At 44.3% G+C, this 19,284-nt stretch overlaps 1 protein-coding gene across 1 annotated transcript in view; it reads right to left on the bottom strand.

Moving 5' to 3' along the window:
* LOC139045210 (basic proline-rich protein-like) overlaps positions 1-18,223 on the bottom strand; it is a 79,639-nt gene extending 61,416 nt beyond the window's left edge. The window contains exons 1-3 of the mRNA XM_070508527.1: positions 18,050-18,223; positions 17,563-17,755; positions 15,684-16,637 (exon numbers count right to left, since the gene is read on the bottom strand). Of these exons, the coding sequence (XP_070364628.1) occupies positions 15,684-16,637; positions 17,563-17,755; positions 18,050-18,223 (1,321 nt within the window). The remainder of the gene's footprint in view (positions 1-15,683; positions 16,638-17,562; positions 17,756-18,049) is intronic.
* Between the last annotated feature and the right edge of the window lie 1,061 nt (positions 18,224-19,284).

Genomic DNA, 19,284 nt, shown 5'->3' with positions numbered 1-19,284 from the left:
TGAGTAAAGGGATTCCAGAATATTGAAATGACCAAGTGCCCTATTAAAATGCAAATATTCTGAGAGGGATGACAAGTAAATTGTCATCCCCTATTTAACAAGTTGGTAGGCTGGGGATTTGTTATCAAAACTCTTTCCATGTGGTCAGTCTCTGAGATGACCCACAGGGCCAGTTACTGTAGTGGGTTTATAGGCCTACAGTGGAGGCTTACCTGGGAAGGGTCTATCTGAGCACATTAGTTAAGTTTTACAACTATCTATACAAACCATCTGTTTTCATTTCCTAGGCTGCCATAACAAATTACCACAAACCAGGTGGCTTAGAATGACAGAAATTTATTGTCTCCCAGTTCTGGAGGCTAGATGTCTAAAATCCAGGTGTCAGCAGGGCCACGCTCTCACTGGAAGCTCTAGGGGAGAACACTTCCTCGTCTCTTCCCAGCTTTTGGTGGTTGCCAGGAATCCTTGGTGATCCTTGTCCTGTAGATGGAGTGCTCCAATCACGACACCCACCTCCTGATGGCATTCTTCCCACTGTGTCTGTGTGTTTGTGTGCCTCTGTTTCACTTCTTATAAGGACACCAGTCATCGGATTAGGGGACACCTTAATCCAGTATGACCTCATTTTAACTTAACTAATTATGTCTGCAAATACCTTATTTTCAAATAATGTTGCATTCTGAGGTCTGAGTGGACATGAATTTCTGGGGGACGCTATTCAACCAGCACTCTATCTGTTAAGGCCAGACACTCAGCTAACTTCTAGGGAAAATCTGATTGTGGAGACAAGTAATCATCATATGATATGGGGCATTGACACTGGTGTGTGTGTGTATGTGTGTGTGAGTGTAGCATAAAAGCACTTGGCACCTCTTGAATGTGAGAAGTCACCTGGGACTACCATGCAGTAGAAAAGGAAGAGTGGAAAGGACATTAATTCACTCTAAAAAAATATAGTGAGTACATGTTATAGGAGGAGAGCAGTAAATGGAAGACGCAGTATTCATGTCCTCAGGGGACATACCATCCAGTGGGACAAGAGAAGCAATAAAGACGTGTAGAATAAATACACTTGATATTTAAAGACCGAGAAAGTGTTATGAGATTTACAGAGTGCTTTGTGATGGAGCATAGCTGAGAAGAACCTTTTCAGATAGGATGGTCGGGAAGAGAGATTTATGCTATAACTGGAAGGGTGAGGAGGATTCAGTAATGGGAAGAGCCCAGAACAGGCATTTCACTTCCTGCATCAGTTTTTCAGGGCTGCCTCTGAGCAGAGACCTTGAAAGTCAGCCATCAAGGCGTGGGCCTTCATCTCCTGCGCCACACCTTCATATGTAGTTGTGCTTCCAGAGGCCTTGAGATTCTTCTCTTCACATTCGCCCTCTATCCCTCTCAACTCTTCCTCTACACACACACACACAAATACACACACCACATTTTTTCTGAATCATTTGAGAGTTACAGGTATTTTGACACTTTAGCCCTACAGATTTCAGCATGTTATCACCTAAGAAAAAGGACATTTTCCTACATAACCACAGTATGATTCTTATAATTGGACAATTTAACATTAATACAATACTATTCTCTAACCTACCATCCAAATTTAAATTCCTCAAAGTGTCTCAATAATGTCCTTTATAACTATTTTTTTTTCTGGTCTAAAATTTAAGGAAGAATCAAGGATTGCAGGTAGTTGACATGTCTTTTTAGTTTCCTTTAATCTGCCCCAAACGTTTTTGTCTTTTATGACATTGACGTTTGTAAAGAATCCAAGCCCTTGCTTTGGAGGATGTCCAATAGAGGCCCAAACGTGTGCTAGATTTGTAGTGTAGTTTTTGATATTTGGTCTAAATGCTCACTTGGAAGTTTACAGTTAACTGAAATGGCTAGTGACCCAGACTGCTATAGTTCAAAGTGTCCCAAACTAGTTCTTTGGGGTGCAAAGGATGTTTTGTTAAAGGGGACTTGAAATTGCTTTATAAAAAAGTAAAAACAGGCTGCTTTGCTGCAGGACTTTTCAAGAACCTTTATACTCTACTGGACATTATGAATCTTTAAGAGGATTTCCCAAGTTTAATTGATCATAGAATACTTTAAGGACTGTATTAGTTATCTATTACTGAATAACAAATTACCCAAAACTTACAGACTTAAAGCAAAAAGCTTTATTATCTTATATAGCTTCAGAGAATCAGGAAGTGGCTTAGCTATGTGATTCTGGGTCAGAGTCTCTCCTCAGGTTTTAGCAAAGATGTTGGCTGAGGCTGTAGTCATATGAAGGCTGGACTGGGCCTGAAAGGTCTGCTTTCAAGATGGCGCACTCACATGGCTGTTGGCAGGAGGCCTCAGTTCCTCACCATGGGGACCTCTCCACAGGGCTGGTTGAATACACTCATGGCATGGCAGCTGGCTTCCCCTAGAGTGAACAATCTACAAGAGAGCGAGGAGAAAGCTGTAACGTCTTTCATGACCTAGTCTCAGAAGTTACACACCATCACACCCACTAACGAGTCACTAAACCCACCCCACACTCAATAGAAGGTGAATTAGATTCCACCCTTTCTCTTAGGCTCCAAATTTCGAAAGGAGTAATGTCAAAGAATTTATTGGTATATTATAAAATCACTATACTTACCATATTGGGGGGTCCAGAATTTTTCATACCATACTTTAGAAAACCTTAGTTATAATGTTGAAAGTCAGGGTGAAAAGTTAGAAGAGGTGGGTCTGAGGTTCGCTTCATTTATTAATTGTGTCAACTCGGTCTTGTCTCAACTTTTTAAGCTTGAATTTTTACATAAGTAAAATGAAGATGATAATACTGTCTGTCTTTGCAATATCTTAGGGTTGTGAAGATAAGATGAACCAATGTACAATAAAAATGCTTAAATAATTATAAGGTACTACACAGATGTTCACTCTTGTTAAAATCATTGGCCAGCATATGACCTGTCAAATCACTGCTCGCTAGATGTCTTACTTTTCATATTCAAAAAATTCCTCTTCCTATCTTCCAGGAGAATGTCACATGCATAGATGTGCTTAAAAATGCTTTTGATAGCCTTATAACAACTCTATAGGAGTTTCAACCTGACATATGCCTTCTTATGCAATTGCCTCTTTGCTAGACAGAGAACTTTGTCTCTGCAGGGTACTGAGTTACCTGCCAAATGAGTTGTTGTTGTTTTTAAAGACTTTTATGTATTTCTACAGTTTCCCTAAACCATAAGTAGGCTGCTTTTCTCCCATGTCTCATAAGCTCCCTCCGAAGCAGTTCCTAAAGAGCAGTTCAGAAAATGTGTTAAGCAATGGCAGCCTCCTCAAAATAAGTACCCAGTCTCCCATCGTGACCACATGGCAGGACAAAGGTTTGGATGCAGGAGTCTTAACGGGGTATGCTTGTCCAAAGTTAGTCTCCCTACTTTACAGTCATATCTCATTACCACATGAACCACACAGGCCAGACATAAAGGAAATGTCACTGCCAGCCAACTGCAGCTTTTAAATCCAAAGAGCTTAGAATACTTATAGGCATAATCTTGTTAATCTTCATAATACTGTGAGGTAAGTCAAAGTATCATCACTCATAGAGGAAAGTGTGGCCAAACTTGGGTTTATTTTGAGTCTCTGTGTTTTTCTAATACCTTACTCTGTGAAATTATTATTTGAATATTGAACGTGGTTTAGTCCTAGTACATTAAAAAAAAAAAAAGAACACAGATATTATGGCTGAATTAAGGCTAGGGTTCTTAACCCAGAAAGAGCTATTGGTCAATACATTAATTAAGGCATCAAGTTTACACCCTGTTGTCAGCTGTAATTGTTTATTGCCTAACTAAACCCTCCTTACTTTATTATAGTCATTAGTGTCTGTTAGCCGGGGAGCCGTGCTTGAATTTTACAAGGGGGTGGTGAGCAGTGTTCCGTCTCTGAGCCGGGACCTGCCTCACTCCATTTTCTCACCTCCCACTTAACACAGGCCTCGGCCTTACTTAAGAAATGATTAGCCTTCTCTGTAGAATCATAAACAGTCATAGGGCCTTCTACTCTGCATCTCAGCTCTCAAAGCTCTAAAAGGAGAGAGGAGAGGATTAGATAATCTCTAAATTATCTTGTATATCTAAAATTCTCAGTTAATGATTATCTGCTTTGATGCAGAGATTAAGGCAACAATGACAGAAATAAACACTCCAAATTAGAGCACTGGAGACAGAGTTATTTGCGTGTTTTCATAATTGCCTAAAATCAGTTTGAGGGGCAATAACTGGATCCAGGAAAGTGAAAGTCCTCTGGCCACCTCACTGCTGGCTTTCACGGAAGGAGAAGGAAGAGGCGAGGGAGGGGGGAGAACTCTCGCTATGTGATTCAGCAACACATGCTGGGGTCAGCAGGAATAGCCAGGGGTCTAGACATCACTGAGGAAATAGGCTGTTAAGGAGAGTTGCTAAACCTGTAGGGGCAGATCCAGGCTTCGTAGGGTCTAAAGCTTATTCAGTCGTAAAGGCCCTCTTTAGGAAAAAGAATTCAAAATTAGGTATGAAAATGCATATCTATTCAGAAATGAATTCAGTTGGAAGTGAGTATTTATTTGAATGCTCACAGTCTCTACAACACCGTCCAAAACAGGGAACGTGCCATGGAGGAAATGTGGAAAGAGACTTGGTCTTAACCAATCATGTTTGAAATATCTTACTCTTGTAAATTTTCCAAAAACCTACGGCCATATGAATATTCTGCTAACCCCCGCCCAGGGTCGTGGAAAGGGTCTGAGAAAGGGAAGAACCCAGACCTGAGCTTCGTTAGTTTCCCATTCCACCCGCCATGATAAACATGAAACAGGTTTAGAATATTCCAGTAGATCGTTCAATTGGAAGTTCATGTAACTAAAAAAAAAAAAAAGCCATTAAGAAATGAGGTAGATCTATGTAAACGGTCATGAAAATTCCAGAATATATTGTTAAGTGAAAAAATAAGGAATGGGATAATGTAGCATGATCCCATTTATGTAAGAAAATAATTAAACCAAAACTGAAGCACTGTGTGTTTTGTATGTATATATGTATGTGTGATACACATTTGATCAAATTTTTAACAGTGGTTACATTTGGAAAGTCTATGGGATTATGGAGTATTATTTGCAGTCTGCATAACAAATATCGAGTGTTACCTGTAGACCTCCTCATTAAGAACTGCACATCCCTCCATCATCTCGATTTCAAACATTTGATTCTTACCCCATCATCGGCCACCACTCCAATTCACTTCCTCTACAGTTTAACTCCAGCTCTTTGGACCCACCAGGATCTACGCTCAAGCCCCATCTTCGATGTCCTCAGTCCCCTCATATCCCCTCTTCCGTCCTTACCCAGCTTGAATTCCGTGTCCGTTATTACAAGCACACTTTTGCATACATGTTAACTGCCCTGCTGCTTCTCGCTTCGTTGTGCTCCCTTGGTAAACTCCATCCCTGCTTGATTCCAACTCTCCTCCTGCTCTGCCATGCCACTGGGCAGCTGAACGTGGCTGGAGAAAAGCCACGCAACTCATGCTGCCTGGTCTCCTTTTACATTCCTCACCTAACCTTAGGGGGGCTTTCAGTGCTGCCCCGGAATCCTACTGCATTTTCCCCAGTCCAGCCACTCTCCCACACCCCTTGGCGGCTGTTCCATCTGTTTTCTTCTCTTCAAACCTCTTTAGTTCCTCCACCATCCCCACTCTTAGTTTATGACTGTGCTTATGATTAAGTTGAGAAAAAGAAACAAGCAGGGAAAAAACCCCAAAATACCCACCCTGCACAAACTCCCAGTATGACGTCTACCCCGTACCTGCGCCCCTGTTCTTGGCCTTCGTTCTTCTTCCTGTGGATGAACAACCAGGGCTTCTGTCTCAGGCCAACCCTGCGTTGTGCACAAACCTACCCCTTTCTCCTCCTTAATGAGATCCAGGGCCACGGCTCTACAGACACAGCAGGCACAGTGCCTAGGGCCCACCTTACTTTGAGGGGCCCAGGAAAATGCTTAAAATCCGAAGAAAAATAGGAACTTTTAGGTTAAAGAAGATATTTTAATATATAATGTTAATATAGTCACTCATACAATGGAGCTCTTGCTCTCTGGGGTCTCCTGTATAAGGCACTAATCCCATTCACGAGGGCTCCACCCTCATGACCTAATCACGTCCCAGAGGCCCACCATCACACTGGGGCTTAGGCTTTGACATACAGATTTGGGGGGACACGTGCATTCAGTCCACCACATTACCTGAACCCTGTCTCGACTCTCCTTCCCTTCCAACCACCCACTCCTCATCAATTTTCGGCCTTTTTTTTTTTAAGAGCAAAACTTCTGAAGAGATTTGTCTCTGCTCAGTGCCATCAGTTGCTCTCTTCCCATTCTCCTCTGACTTATGGTTGTCATGCCTCCTGCGCCACCAAAGCTGCTTTCCTGACAAGGTGGCCTCCGTGAGACTGAATCCAGTGGCCAGTTCTCAGTCCTCCTCTTACTTCACTTAGCAGCAGCATTTTAAATAGTTGGTCATTCCTTCCACTTAAACTACTTTCTTCACTTGGCTTCTTTGTAAGGAGACCATATAAGTTTTCTTCAGAATAAAGACATTTTTGAGAGTGAAAGATGGGCACTAGTTCTCAATACACTGACGCAGATACCAGCTTGGACCATCTCAGGCAAACTGGACCCGAGAGTCACTGTTCTAGGACACCACCTTCCTGGCGTTTCTCCTGTGTCACTGGCTCTTTCTCCTCAGTCTCTTCTGCTGTCCTCCTCTTATCCCCAACCTCCAAATACTGGGCTGCCCAGGGCATCCTTGGACTTCTTGTTCTTTTCCTTCTCTACACTCCTTCAGGGCTGTTTTCCAACTGCTGTGCACTGGTATGCTATACTGCTTGATAAAATGTTGACGTATTTCCATTCCCATTAGGAAAGAGCTGCTCTCAAACTCTGATGCCCTCTCCCACCCCCCGACTCCAGCCTCTCTCTGGGACCCCCACACCTACCCATGACCTAGTTTCTAAAATGTTAATACCTGGCACTTTAGAACTGTGCTCCAGTACCTTCTGATTGGTTAGTACCATTACCACACTGGTTGTCACATATTTTGATTAGCATCCTTGCACTTTACAGAGCTTTAAATGAACTCCTAAATTTTTATCTCCAGCTCAGACTGAAATGTTTCCCCTGAACCCCAAGACTTGTATATCCAATTGCCTGTCTGGTATTTCTACTTGAATACATAAGGGGTATTTTGCACTTAAAATATCCCGATTTCTCCCTCCCACCCTGCTCCTCACACAGTCTTCCCCAATTCAGGTAACGGCAGCCCAACCTCTCTCGCTCCAAGTCCAGCCTTGTTGTTGTTTTTAAAAACTCCTCTCTTTCACACCCCACATCCAAGCTCTCAGCAAATACTATTGGCTCTTCCTTCAAAACACATATGCCACGTTTCACTAATTCCACCACCGCCACTCTGCACTGTCGTCTCCTACCTCGGCCACTGCAGTAGCTCCTGTCTCCCTGCTTCCAGCTGGGCTCTTTCTAGTTATTTTCAACTCAGCAGACAGAGTGCTCCTCATAAAACATAAGACAGCTCAGGTCACGCCTCTGCTCAGAACCCTCCGTGATCACTCTGAATAAAGGCCATGCCCTCACCACGACCTCAAGGTGCTATGGGTCCACACCACCCACTCGTTACCTCTCACCCCATCTGCTCCTCCTCTCCTGTCCCCACCCACTCCAGGGACACCCGCCTCCTGGCTCTCCCCTGCTAGGCGCACTCGTGCTTCAGAGTCTTGGCACTTGCTCTCCCCCTGGCCTGCTCTGTCCCCATGCTGCACAGCTGGCTCTTCACCTCCTTCAGGTCATTAATTAAAGGTCACCCTCTCAGTGAAGTCTTCCTTTAAGAAATTATAACCCCCACCCATTGTCCTTCCCACCTTTATTTCTGTCCCCTGTGCTTATAACCACCTGACACACTGTAGATTTTACTTCTATGTTATTTGTCAGTTTTGTTTCTTGCTGTCGTAGTCTGCTCGGGCTGCCATAACAAAATACTGTAGACTGAGTGGCTGAAATGACATAAATTTATTTCTCATTTTTCTGGAGGCTGGAAGCCTGAGATCAAGGTGCTGGCAAGTAAGTTTCATTCTGAGGCCTCTTTTCTTGGCTTGTAGGTGGCTGCCATCCCGTTATGTCTTCATATGACTTTTTTGTGCATGTGCCTGAGGGGAGACAGAGAGAGCGAGCGAGCCAGCAAGCTCTCTAGTGTCTCTTCTTATAAGGGCACTAATCTCATCATGAGGGTCCCCCTCATGACCTCATCTAATCCTGTTTACTTTCCAAAGGCCCCACCTCCCAATGCCATCACATTAGGGGTCAAGCTTCAACATCTGAATTTAGGGGGGAGACATAATTCTGCCCTTAACACTTTCTGTAACCTCAGGTCCTAGAAGAGTGCCTGGTACATAGTGGGTACTCAGGAATTAACTGTTACATGAGTTCACAGTTGGAAAAACATGTCAACTATTATTTACTAATATTTTTAATTTCTCAAAAAATTTTACCACTATTAAATTTTACTCACTAATAATTAATAAGCTATAGGGAACGTCTCCAAAAACAGAGCAGCTGGTTTTTCACAGCCCTGTTCTAGAACCTTTATATAGAATGAGTAAAATATAAATTTTGCGTGTTCTTTGGAAGTTTATATACTAAAAGAGACATTGTGCAGATTGACACACACCCTCTGCAGAGAGAAGTCCCGAGCGCTGAGGCCAGGGGTACAGCGTTCCAAGCCGCTCACAGTCAAGTCCATCTCCGCCAGGCTGTGGTCACCCCACTGAATTCACTGTAACTCATGGCTATGGAGCTTTTGCTGGCAAACCCGTCTCTCTCAGACAACACTGAAAACCGAGCTAATGAAAAGCAAGAAATCAGGCCCCCTGTTCATCAAGGAAGACTGGAAATAGAATAAAGTTACAAATGACCGGGAGCTGTGGAGATGCTGTGAGGGTTTCCAACTCATTCTTTCCTTTTCTTGTGACACAGACTGATTCTGCTTGGGAAATCCACTCATTGGCACTGTGGATCACGAAATACCTTCTCTCGTCATCTCTAATACTCTTGTGTAGACACGGACCTATCTTTTATTCTGTTCACTTAAGAACAGTTTAATTTACCACATTAATCAGGAAAATACAATCATAACCCTGAAGAGGCATTAATAATTCTAGTGGGTGTTTTCTAGTGTTTTGAACATTCGTCTCTGCGGAGTCTCTTTAACATGCCCACACACACAGATATTCATATTAGAATCCCCTGGACACCTTTGCAACCCTGCATCTGAACGTTACTCACTTCTTGGCCTTTCCAGGGAAACCTCCAGAGAACATGGCTTCTTGTTTGCAAAGAGATGGGAGTTGCCAATCACTGCCCTCCCCTCTGTAGAGGACTCCAGAATATTCTCAGACCTGGTCTCCTTACCTGTTGGAAAGGAGCTCAATTTGACCAGTTGCTCAAGATGCTTATAACCTCATAGGATATAAAGATGTAACAAACTTAGTTTTACATACAGTTCTTACGTAACTTATTTAGGGCAGTGATGCTCAAATTTTCCCTCTCCTTACCCAAAATAAAAAAAAATGTTTTGAGTTAGGCTTTCTTTGTATTTCCATTTTACAATAATTTTTCTTCTGTTTTTACCAGTAGTTAGGTGGTGGGGGGGGGCATGTTAATGCAATTATTATGAAAAGGATACACATTTTAATCGTTAATCCCCAAACTATAGGGGAAGATAGAGGTGAGAAATGAAGCAGACCCATCTCATTTAAGAAAACTTAACTGGAAGAAATGGGTGTTGTTTTGCGTTATGATGCCTCTTGTTGCTTAAGTCTTATACAGCTATTTTTATGAATACATTTTCCTTTCACTTCCAGTTTCAACAGCACTAGTTTAGAATTATGAATTCATCGCATCTTTTTGCTTAGGCAAAAAGCGGTTTCATAATCAAATGTGAGGATCTACAATAGAAAAGGACTTATTTGATCCTCAGTTTTCTCATCTGCCTTGCATATAAACTCACAAATGTTTGGATAAATGGCTACAGAATTTATAAATGTTTGTTCAAGGCTATCAGCACAGATGCTAATAATGAATCCAGCGAATGCATAGTAAAATAAACTGTCAGATGACAAGAGAAGTCAATGATACTTATGGTCACTGCACTGATGCTTTCTTCACTGGTTTAGGAGTCAGAGTAGAAATTGTTTAGTAGCTACAGTAGGATCAGAACTCATTTTACTGATCAAATACAAGAAAACCCAAAATGGACAAACATTTGAGAAAGTGGTTTTTGGGTATCTAATTTAGAGAATTCTATTCTGTGAGTGATTCCAAGAAACAATTTGAATATTTCCTTAATTAATTTCAAGGAATATTTATTTTACTTCATTGAGATCATAATGATTTATAACATTGTGTAATTTCAGGTGTACATTATTAATCAGTGTCTGTATAGACTGCATCGTGCTCACCACCAATAGTCTAATTTTTATCTGTCACTATACATATGTGCCCCTTTACCCCTTTTGCCCACTCTCCAACCCCCTTCCCCTCTGGTAACCACTAATCTGTTCTCTTTGTCCATGTTTACCTTCCAAATGTGAGTGAAGTCATGCAGTGTTTGTCTTTCTCTGTCTGGTGTCTTTAGCTTAACATAATACCCTAAAGGTCCATCCATGTTGTTGCAAATGGGACGGTTTTGTCTTTTTTATGGCTGCATAGTATTCCATTGTATATATACACCACCTCTTCCTTACCCATGCATCAGTCGATGGGCACTTGGGTTGCTTCCACATCTTGGTTATTGTGAATAATGCTGCAATGAACATAGGGGTGCATAAGTCTTTCTGAATTGTTGACTTCAAGTTCTTTGGATAAATACCCAGGAGTGGGATATTTTTAAAATTCATTTCAAGGAATATTTCTTTTGACCTAAAATTGTATGACCTACATCAAAAACATATATTTGAACTGCTCTGCAGGTCAAGGTGCAGTTTTCACACACAGGACCTTATTGATGTTCACAACACCTCCCTAATGGTAGACAGGGCAGTTGGGATACACCTGTTTCACCAAGGAGGTAACCAAACAGGAAGGAAGCTCAGCAAGGCCAAGGTCACAGAGCTGAGAAATGAGGAGTTGGGATTTTAATCTTCATCATCTGACGCCAGATATTTCCAATCTATCATGTTGTCGTTGCTACTTTAAGCTAATATGATTGTAAGGGTGACGCTGCTGAGGTAATTCAAACAAAGATAGTTTATCTGGGGGCCTAAATTACTCAGATAACTGACTGGATATTTTTGGTTGCTTTGCCAATTGAGACATGACCTGAATGTCTCTGAGGGAAAAAAACATAAAAACTGCACTTCTAAAAATACCCCTCACTGGGGGTGACGACACTTGCCCCCTATTTCTCAAACCTGTAATCTAAGAAATGCTTCTTGGGCCAAGAGTTCCCAAAATGATTTTTGTTAGAGAATATAGCCACTCTTCAGAAATACAGACTCCACTAATTCTTCATATCTTACTATATTCCACATTATTTTCCTCAGGACTAAAGAATGTAAAGTTCTAGAATCTCCTCCCTAGTGATGTACAACATGTACTTTAATGATGTTAAAAAGTATATTCAACTGTACCTACAATATCACAGGCTTTCTTCCTCATTAATTACCTGAAGTGAGTATATGCACGTTGCTAATATATCTAAATAAACAAACATGTATGATAGTTAGAGTATTGTTATATTAAATGCTAAGTGAACCCTTCTAGAGAAGCAGCTGTCTCATCATATGAGATCAGTTTGTTACTGTGAGACCATTTGTCAGGGATGTGGACTTTAGGTATATATATATTTGTGCTCCAGAGGTGTGATTAAATAGCTCTCAATTATTTCTTAAATTTTGCACAAATATACACAAAGTTCCTTATTCACTAAACAGTTATGGACAAGGGAAACGTATCCACGCAAAGCCCTTACTTCAAGTGGCTGGTTTTGGCATGCCCTCGTGGTCTCAGAAGGTACAGAAAGTATTTGCCCACTCATAAGCTTCCAGCAGTAGGAAATTCTGCCACAAGTACAACCGGAGATGCTGGGTAGAAAACAGTGCCTCTGCAGGTTTGGGAGGCTGTTGCCTGGCCAGAGGCTGACAGGTAATGAGTGCTGGAAAAAAAAATTTGTTGAATAAATGAATGAATGACCCACTTGTTGGTTTAGGGCCTTATCTGCTCTATTGCTCCATTAACTGTCTCTACCCCTCAATAACTTGTCCTGTCATCAACGAGGAAAAGTCTGGGGTCTCCCTTCCCTAATAAATGTCTAAAGCATGTAAGCAATTACACTCTAGGCAAAAGCATTAATTCAAACTGAACGAGAGCACATACAGGACTGTGACTGACAAAGGGACTGAAGCTAGTAAGAGCTCACCAAAAGGAGAGACAGAGCTGGACCGGGGCGGAGCGAGAACCAGAAGACCGTGGACCAGTGGACAAAGCCTGTTGCTTTGTTCAGCTTAGAACAATTCAGCGGACACTTATGATGCGTCAGGCACCAGACAGTGTTAGGTGCTGGGACTGGAAGGGGTGGGGAATTCAGCAAACAGGATATACTTATATTTAAACAGTATTTTAGTTACATTGTCAAGCAATATGCTCCGTATGTTATTCAGACTCCAGAAACCTTTTAGGTTAAGTACCTCTAAATTTAAAGTAATGAGGTAATCTGAAAAAAGCGTAATAAATACACTATGTTTTCCTCTGTTTCCATATTTTTTGGACATTCTGTACTATATAACTAATGGACCTGTTGCTTTAAACATACTGAGCATATTATTTCAAAATGGAAATAATATTCTACTTAAAGGTAAGTTAACCCTCTGTTCCCTAACTTTTCAGATACACTAAACAAAGTTTATACAGACAGATCCCCAAGGAGCTCCAGTTGAACAGAAGGCAAGGGATATGGAAAAAAATCATTCCACAGACTCAGAACCATCAGAGAGAACATAAGGAAGAGAAGTGGCCTCCACATGCACAAGAGATGATTGCTTTTGGGGGATGGAGCAGAGGGTCAGGAAAGAATTCACAGGTGTGGCGCTGTCTGAGCAGAGTTTGGGGCAATGAATAGGTATTTACCAAGAGGACAAGGGAGGACAGAATTCCAGGGAGAGGATGGGGATAATGCAAGAACACGAAGGCGGGAGACGGCGTGTATGTTCAAGGACTACAGCTAGTTTCCTCTTGATCAAAGTTTCAGTGAGTGGCAGAGTTGTGGGCGGGAAGTAATCAGGGGCTTTAGCATGTAATATTTTGTTTTCCTTGTTAATGAGTCAAATTTTATTCCCTAGAGATGATGAGGAATCATTAAATGATGTTACATAAGGAAATGATTTGGTCAGAGTTGTTGAGAAAAGGCAGCAGTCCCCAGGGTTCCTGCACAGCCTCTCAACATCCCTATGATCTGAGAGTAGGTTAAAAAGAAAAATATTAAAAAAAATACAAAAACAGCAGCCAGCCTGTGGTGTAGTGGTGAAGTTCAGCATGCTCCGCTTTGGGGTTGGGACTTCTGGGTTTGGATCCTGGGTGCAGACCTACGCCACTCATCAGCCATGCTGTGGCAGCGACCCACATATAAAGTGGAGGAAGACTGGCACAGATGTTAGCTCAGGGCTAATCTTCCCCAGCAAAAATAAATAAATAAATAAATAAAAGAAGTAGAAGTCAAGATGTTATAAGCAGGCCAAATCTATTTGTTTAATGACAATTTATGACTATCTATGCTCAGTGCTTGAGGCTGAGGATGGAGGAACCGTGGCCTAGGTATTTCTTTTCAGTACTATAACTCTTTCACTCTCCCAAACAAAAGTAGAAGTTGTTCCAGGATAATTCATCATACTCTCTTCATTTATTTCCTTCTCCTTTTCCTCACTTTTCAAATATCAAAACCGGGGCAGGCCTGGGTGCACAGGAAGAGGAAGAGTGGAGGAACAGTTGTGTTCCACGTGGCGTCCATTTCACTTCTTCCCCACTTTAAGCCCTCACTACGGCAATGGCCGTTATGGGTAGCACGGAAGCCAAAATCTAGGGATCACCTGCAGGTCTTCATTTAGGAACTTGTTCTAGCCTTTTCTGCCATCAAACCTCCTGGCTCCCCACCCCCCTGCCCCTTTTTCTCTTGAAAATTAGAGTTCTTACCAGTTAACATTAGCAGAAATAAAATAATTGAGTTTCACTTGGTTTCTCTCTCCCTCTGGGAGAGAAACTACCACAGTCAAATATCCAGAAGGCAAGCAATTAGAAGAGGAAGCTAAGGATATTCCAGATCTGACTGTACATTTACTGTAATTGCTGAGTTATTTACATTCTTTGACTCCTCCTGGACTGAGCCGATGTGGTTAGGATGGTAGACAGTCTTTCCACAAGGGATGAGGAGGTGGCCGGCCCTCTAGATCTCATTCTGCAATTAATTAACTGTGTGTTTTTGGACAAATCACTTCTTCGGGTCTGCCTTCTGATCAGGAAGATGAGGGAGTGTGACCATATTCATGCTTCTCAAGGTCTCCTTTGCCTTAGGTTCACCTGAGGTGGTTCCAAAACGTGCAGATTCTCAGATCTGACTGGAGGACCTGGTTTAGCAGTTGAGTCTGTGGACTCTGCATCAGACTGGCTGGCTTGAAGTCCCTGCTGTGCCACTTACTAACCGGGGGACCTTGAGCAAGTTATTTCCAGTCTGCAATATCTCATTTTTCTCATCTATAAAGGAGGGATAAGGATAATAGCATCTACTTCTTATTGTCCCTGGAAGGGTAAAATGATATAATGCTTTTAAAACAAGTATATTGCCTGTCTCATACTAAGCATTCAACAGATGTCCTATATTATCATTTGTATAGCCCATAGTATGTATGTATGTATGGGGGTGTGTGGGGGTGTGTGTGTGTGTGTGTTTGGTGTGGGGTAGGTGCTCCATAAATATCTATTAAATAAATAACAGAAGTATAACTGAAGTGGGGTTTTTTTTTAGCAACTTATTTTTTGCCCTCAGATCTGAAATTCTTTATCAGCCCAGGAATTACTTCCCTAAGAAAGGTGAAGACAGTTTGAAGGAACTGTTTAAGTGCTGTGCTCAATCTTTGCCCTATGCTTACTCTTAGACCCTCAGGATAATTAAACAATAATTAAATGACAGAAGTCCCACTAGGTGGGAGAGCCGAGAGGGGCAGGGAACGAGGCTCAGGGACGCTGCCGGCCGATGCAGCGGCCACCGTGTAACACAACGACTCTCACCTACGTGTGCATCTCCATTTTATCTCACAAGATGCCGGGAAAATCTCCAAGTCACTGTCATGACAATTGATTCTGAATCACAAAAAAAGCAATATTCCATTTTCTGTGTTGTTGACCGAGCAGAAAGCAGGACAACGTAACTTTGTAAAAAGCTTGAAAATCAGGGCTATCAAAAATAGAGAGCGGACCTCTATCCCCCATTAACCCACCGATCAAAACAGTCCGCGCACGTGGAACGCTGGGTTTTTCGGTGGTGGTGGTCCCTCGCCACTCACTCAGCTTGTCAGTCCCCCTGGTGTCTTCAGTGAGAGGAGTTACCGGTTTGGTACCGGCAGGGAGGAAATCGCCTCGGAATCTCTGGAGGTGGCCTCCTAGAAAGATCGCCGGGAGGGGAGGAGCCCTGGTTGTCCTGGAAGGAAAGCATGGCCCCATCCGGGAAGTCCCGGCTCGCCGGGAGGCTGGGGTTGGCGGCTCCGGGTCCTGGAGGTGGCAGACGCGGGAGCCGCCAACCCCAGAGCCGGGGCCTGCGCGGCCGGAGGGGCTCCGAGTGTGCAAGTGACAGACGCGCAGCCGGACGGACACGCGTGGGCACGGCCTCGCCCCACCACGCGCGGGGAGGGCGCTGAAGCTGACCAGGGGCCATCGGTGCCTGGCGGGCGCGGCGGCCGCCGGGGTTCCGCTGCTGCACCGACGGGCGCGCCCGGGCCCGGAGCCCTGGGCCTCGCCGGGCGCGGCGGCCCCGCCCCTCCGGAGCCCGGGCTTCCGCCTGAGCCCGGCGGCGGCCGTGACCGAGGCGGTGCCGCGCCTTCCGCCCGCGCCCGGGAGCCGCCGCCCGCCCGCGCCCCTGCGCGCCGCGCCCACAGGCCGCGGGGAAGGGGCGCCGGACCGAGGGGACGCGGCCACCCGCCGGAGACCCTCCTGGAGCCGGGGACGGGATGGGGCGGCGAGGCCCGCGTTTCACTCGCTCCGGGGATCGGCCACTCGGCACCTGCGGCCGCTCGGGAGCGGAGACTTGGCGGGGCCATGGCCACGGCGAGCTGGGAGGGAGAACGGAGCCAGCGGAGCCTCCTTCCTCTCCCAGACTCGCAGCGACCCTGGAGGGCCCCACCGCCAGCGCGGGCGGGCGGAACCCTCGGAGGGGACCAACTGGATCCCGGATCTCCTGCTGCCACCGGCAGTTGGGGGCGCCAGCACCAGCGCTCTGAGCGTGTAGTGGGACTTTTCCGTTGTCGTCCTGAAGACCCTCCGCCGGGGCGTCTTCCGGCTTAAAGTCTTGCGTAGAAGGCGATTCTCCCTCTTCCCCTCCCTCCCTTCCCCCACTCACCTTCGTTCATCTTTCTCTTGCCTTCTTCCCAAAAGGGCCAAGGCAAATATGGACAAGAGTGAACAAGTTAGGACACTGCAAAGTGTGTGTGTGTGTGTGTGTGTGTGGAAGGGGAGTGGTAGTGGGGTGGGAGAAAATAATGAAAATAAAATTAGAAATATCTCAGTACGTAACTGTCACACACGTTCTCAGTCGGCTAGCAGCCTCGGCTGTGTCCCGGGGCAGGCGAATTTTACCTGTGCGGTCCTGGCAGGAACTTTCACTGTACGGGCATCAGTGGTAGCCGGGGGTGTCCGAGAGTTTTCTTCTCAGTATTTATTTGACTTTTCTGAAGCATATTCATATTCCCACCAAAGGGATCAGAGAAGTAACACGCTGTTGGAAGGCCATTCCTGGACACAGTTGAGGCGGCTACTCAAGGAGAGTGGCCTTTGTCACCTCTGCAGCAGAGGTCACTGGACTCTGCTCAAGGTGTAATATGAGGGGACAGGTGTTTCAGGGGCTTGGGAAAACACCACGCTGTGCCCTAAGGAACATCCCCGTCCCGAGTGAGGGCAAACGCTTTTCCTAAGGACGAGGTGGACTGGTGAATGGGAGGGTGGAAAACACAAGGTGAACCCTGGGTGTATCCGGGACCCCGCAACCCACGCCGCTCCCTGCCTTCGCCGAAGCAGCGTCAGATTGCTCCTCACAATCCATCATCTTCTCCTTGACTGGCGGACACCTGCGTTACAACGCGGCAGCCGGAGCTGGATGTCTGCGGAAAACAGGCTCTGAGAGTCCTCTGGCTACTGCGTAGTCATGGAATATTCTTTTATTCAAGAGGCCTCTTCTAGTCGATTCTAACTGGGTTCGGGTTATTGTTCGCCTCACCACCGATAGGGGGCAGCAGATGCCCTGCGATGCCCCGGCGACTTGCAGGAAGGGCCGCCTGCAGCCCCTGGGAATCCGGCTTAAAGGAACGTTTAGGGTAGAAGGCAGGACCTAGCGCCTCTACGTCCTCGGTAGCAGCTCCCGGCCCCGGGCCTTGGACCCTGGGCGCCTCCTGGGGACCCTGGGGGCTTCCCTGTGCAAGGGGTGGGCGAAGCCATTTGTGCACCAAGCAGTGCCTGTACACTTAGTGAGCATACTCCATAAATAAATAAATTCAGATGTATGCAAATAGTATGATTAATAAAGTATACAGGCATTTGAAAGTATTACACAATCTATTGAAGCTTTTGATCGTTTTTAAGTTTTCTCAATCAACAGAGAATTTGAAAGTACAGCTATCACAGTCTGGATGGTGGTGGTGGTGGGGTCTGCTAAATTATTTTGAATTTTAAAAGGGCGTCTCTTTTTAGAAGAGGTTGGGAACTACCATGACCCACCGAGTCGTTTGATTGCTGTGATCACGATTCTGAGGCATTTGGGAAGGGAAACTGGGAGGACGGGGCCAGGTCTGCAGGGGTGTGTCCGCAAGCGCGGCGAGACGTCTGCGGCGCAGCCCGGTCCGAGCGCGGAGCTGGGGCAGCGCGGATTGGTCCAGACCCATCCAGAGAGAATCCCCGGAGATTCACCAAGGGCCGGATTTTCCTGAAATCCCACCTCAGTCGGTAGCCCCGGCGCTTCAGTTTTCAGAATTGTCAAGGAGGCATTATATATCTTCTCCAAAGCTTATTTCCTTAAAAATGAGAATTTTAAAAATCTAAGTTAAAAATACATTTGTGGAGCAGTAATTGTTTTTTTGAAGAAAAGAAAAATCCGAAAATGTAAAAAATTAGAGACTGGCTATTACTGTCACATCTAAATAGCTTTTAACAAGTGAAAACTTCGAAGTTATCCAAATGAAAAATAGATAATAGTAGCAAGGTTGTGCCCTTACTTGATAAATCTCATGCACAATTAAAAACCCTAATTAATCTCTGAAATACCTTTGGAAGGTAGGGAAGAATTACAGTTTTTTAATTATAGAACTTATCATAACACGATTCTAGGTGGTTTTAATTTTATTACAATTAAGAACAAAACATATTGATGATATCTACCTTTAATGTATTTTTTTCAATACCATAACAGATTCTAGAAATGCAGTCATAACTGCTAAAGGGAAGAATTTCAAGCGCACACTTAATTGTTAGAAGTTTCATTAACATGAAAAGTCCATATAATGATGTAAGAATATACGATCTTCCCCAAGTGATGATGAATACTAATTAAGGCACTATAAAATTTGTAGGAAAATATTAAATTGGTATTTGAGAGGGATGAGGAGAAATTAAGAGGAGAAGGAAAAGACAGATTTGTGGTCCAGGTGGGGAAAAGAAAGCGAGTAAATCAGGTGGGGGATTTCTAAATTGGGTTGAAAGTCCTAAGAGAAACCAGAGACCCAGCTGCTTCTGTGAGGTCCGTCCTACAGCTGCAGAACCAGGGGACTGGCTCCCTGTGGGATCTGAGAACACAGATAGCACTTGTGCCTAAAGAGAAACCTGAACAATTTTCAGTTGGTCAAGGGCCAATGCTGTTTACCTTAAATGTGTGTGTTAAGCAACTGCACACTGAGCATGAAAATGTGTTTTATTTCATGTTTTAAAGGTGGCAAAAAATTGCACCAAG

This window comes from Equus asinus, chromosome 5 (assembly GCF_041296235.1).
Source record: "Equus asinus isolate D_3611 breed Donkey chromosome 5, EquAss-T2T_v2, whole genome shotgun sequence".
Lineage (NCBI taxonomy): Eukaryota > Metazoa > Chordata > Mammalia > Perissodactyla > Equidae > Equus > Equus asinus.
This window is presented reverse-complemented; position numbering and strand designations above follow the sequence as displayed.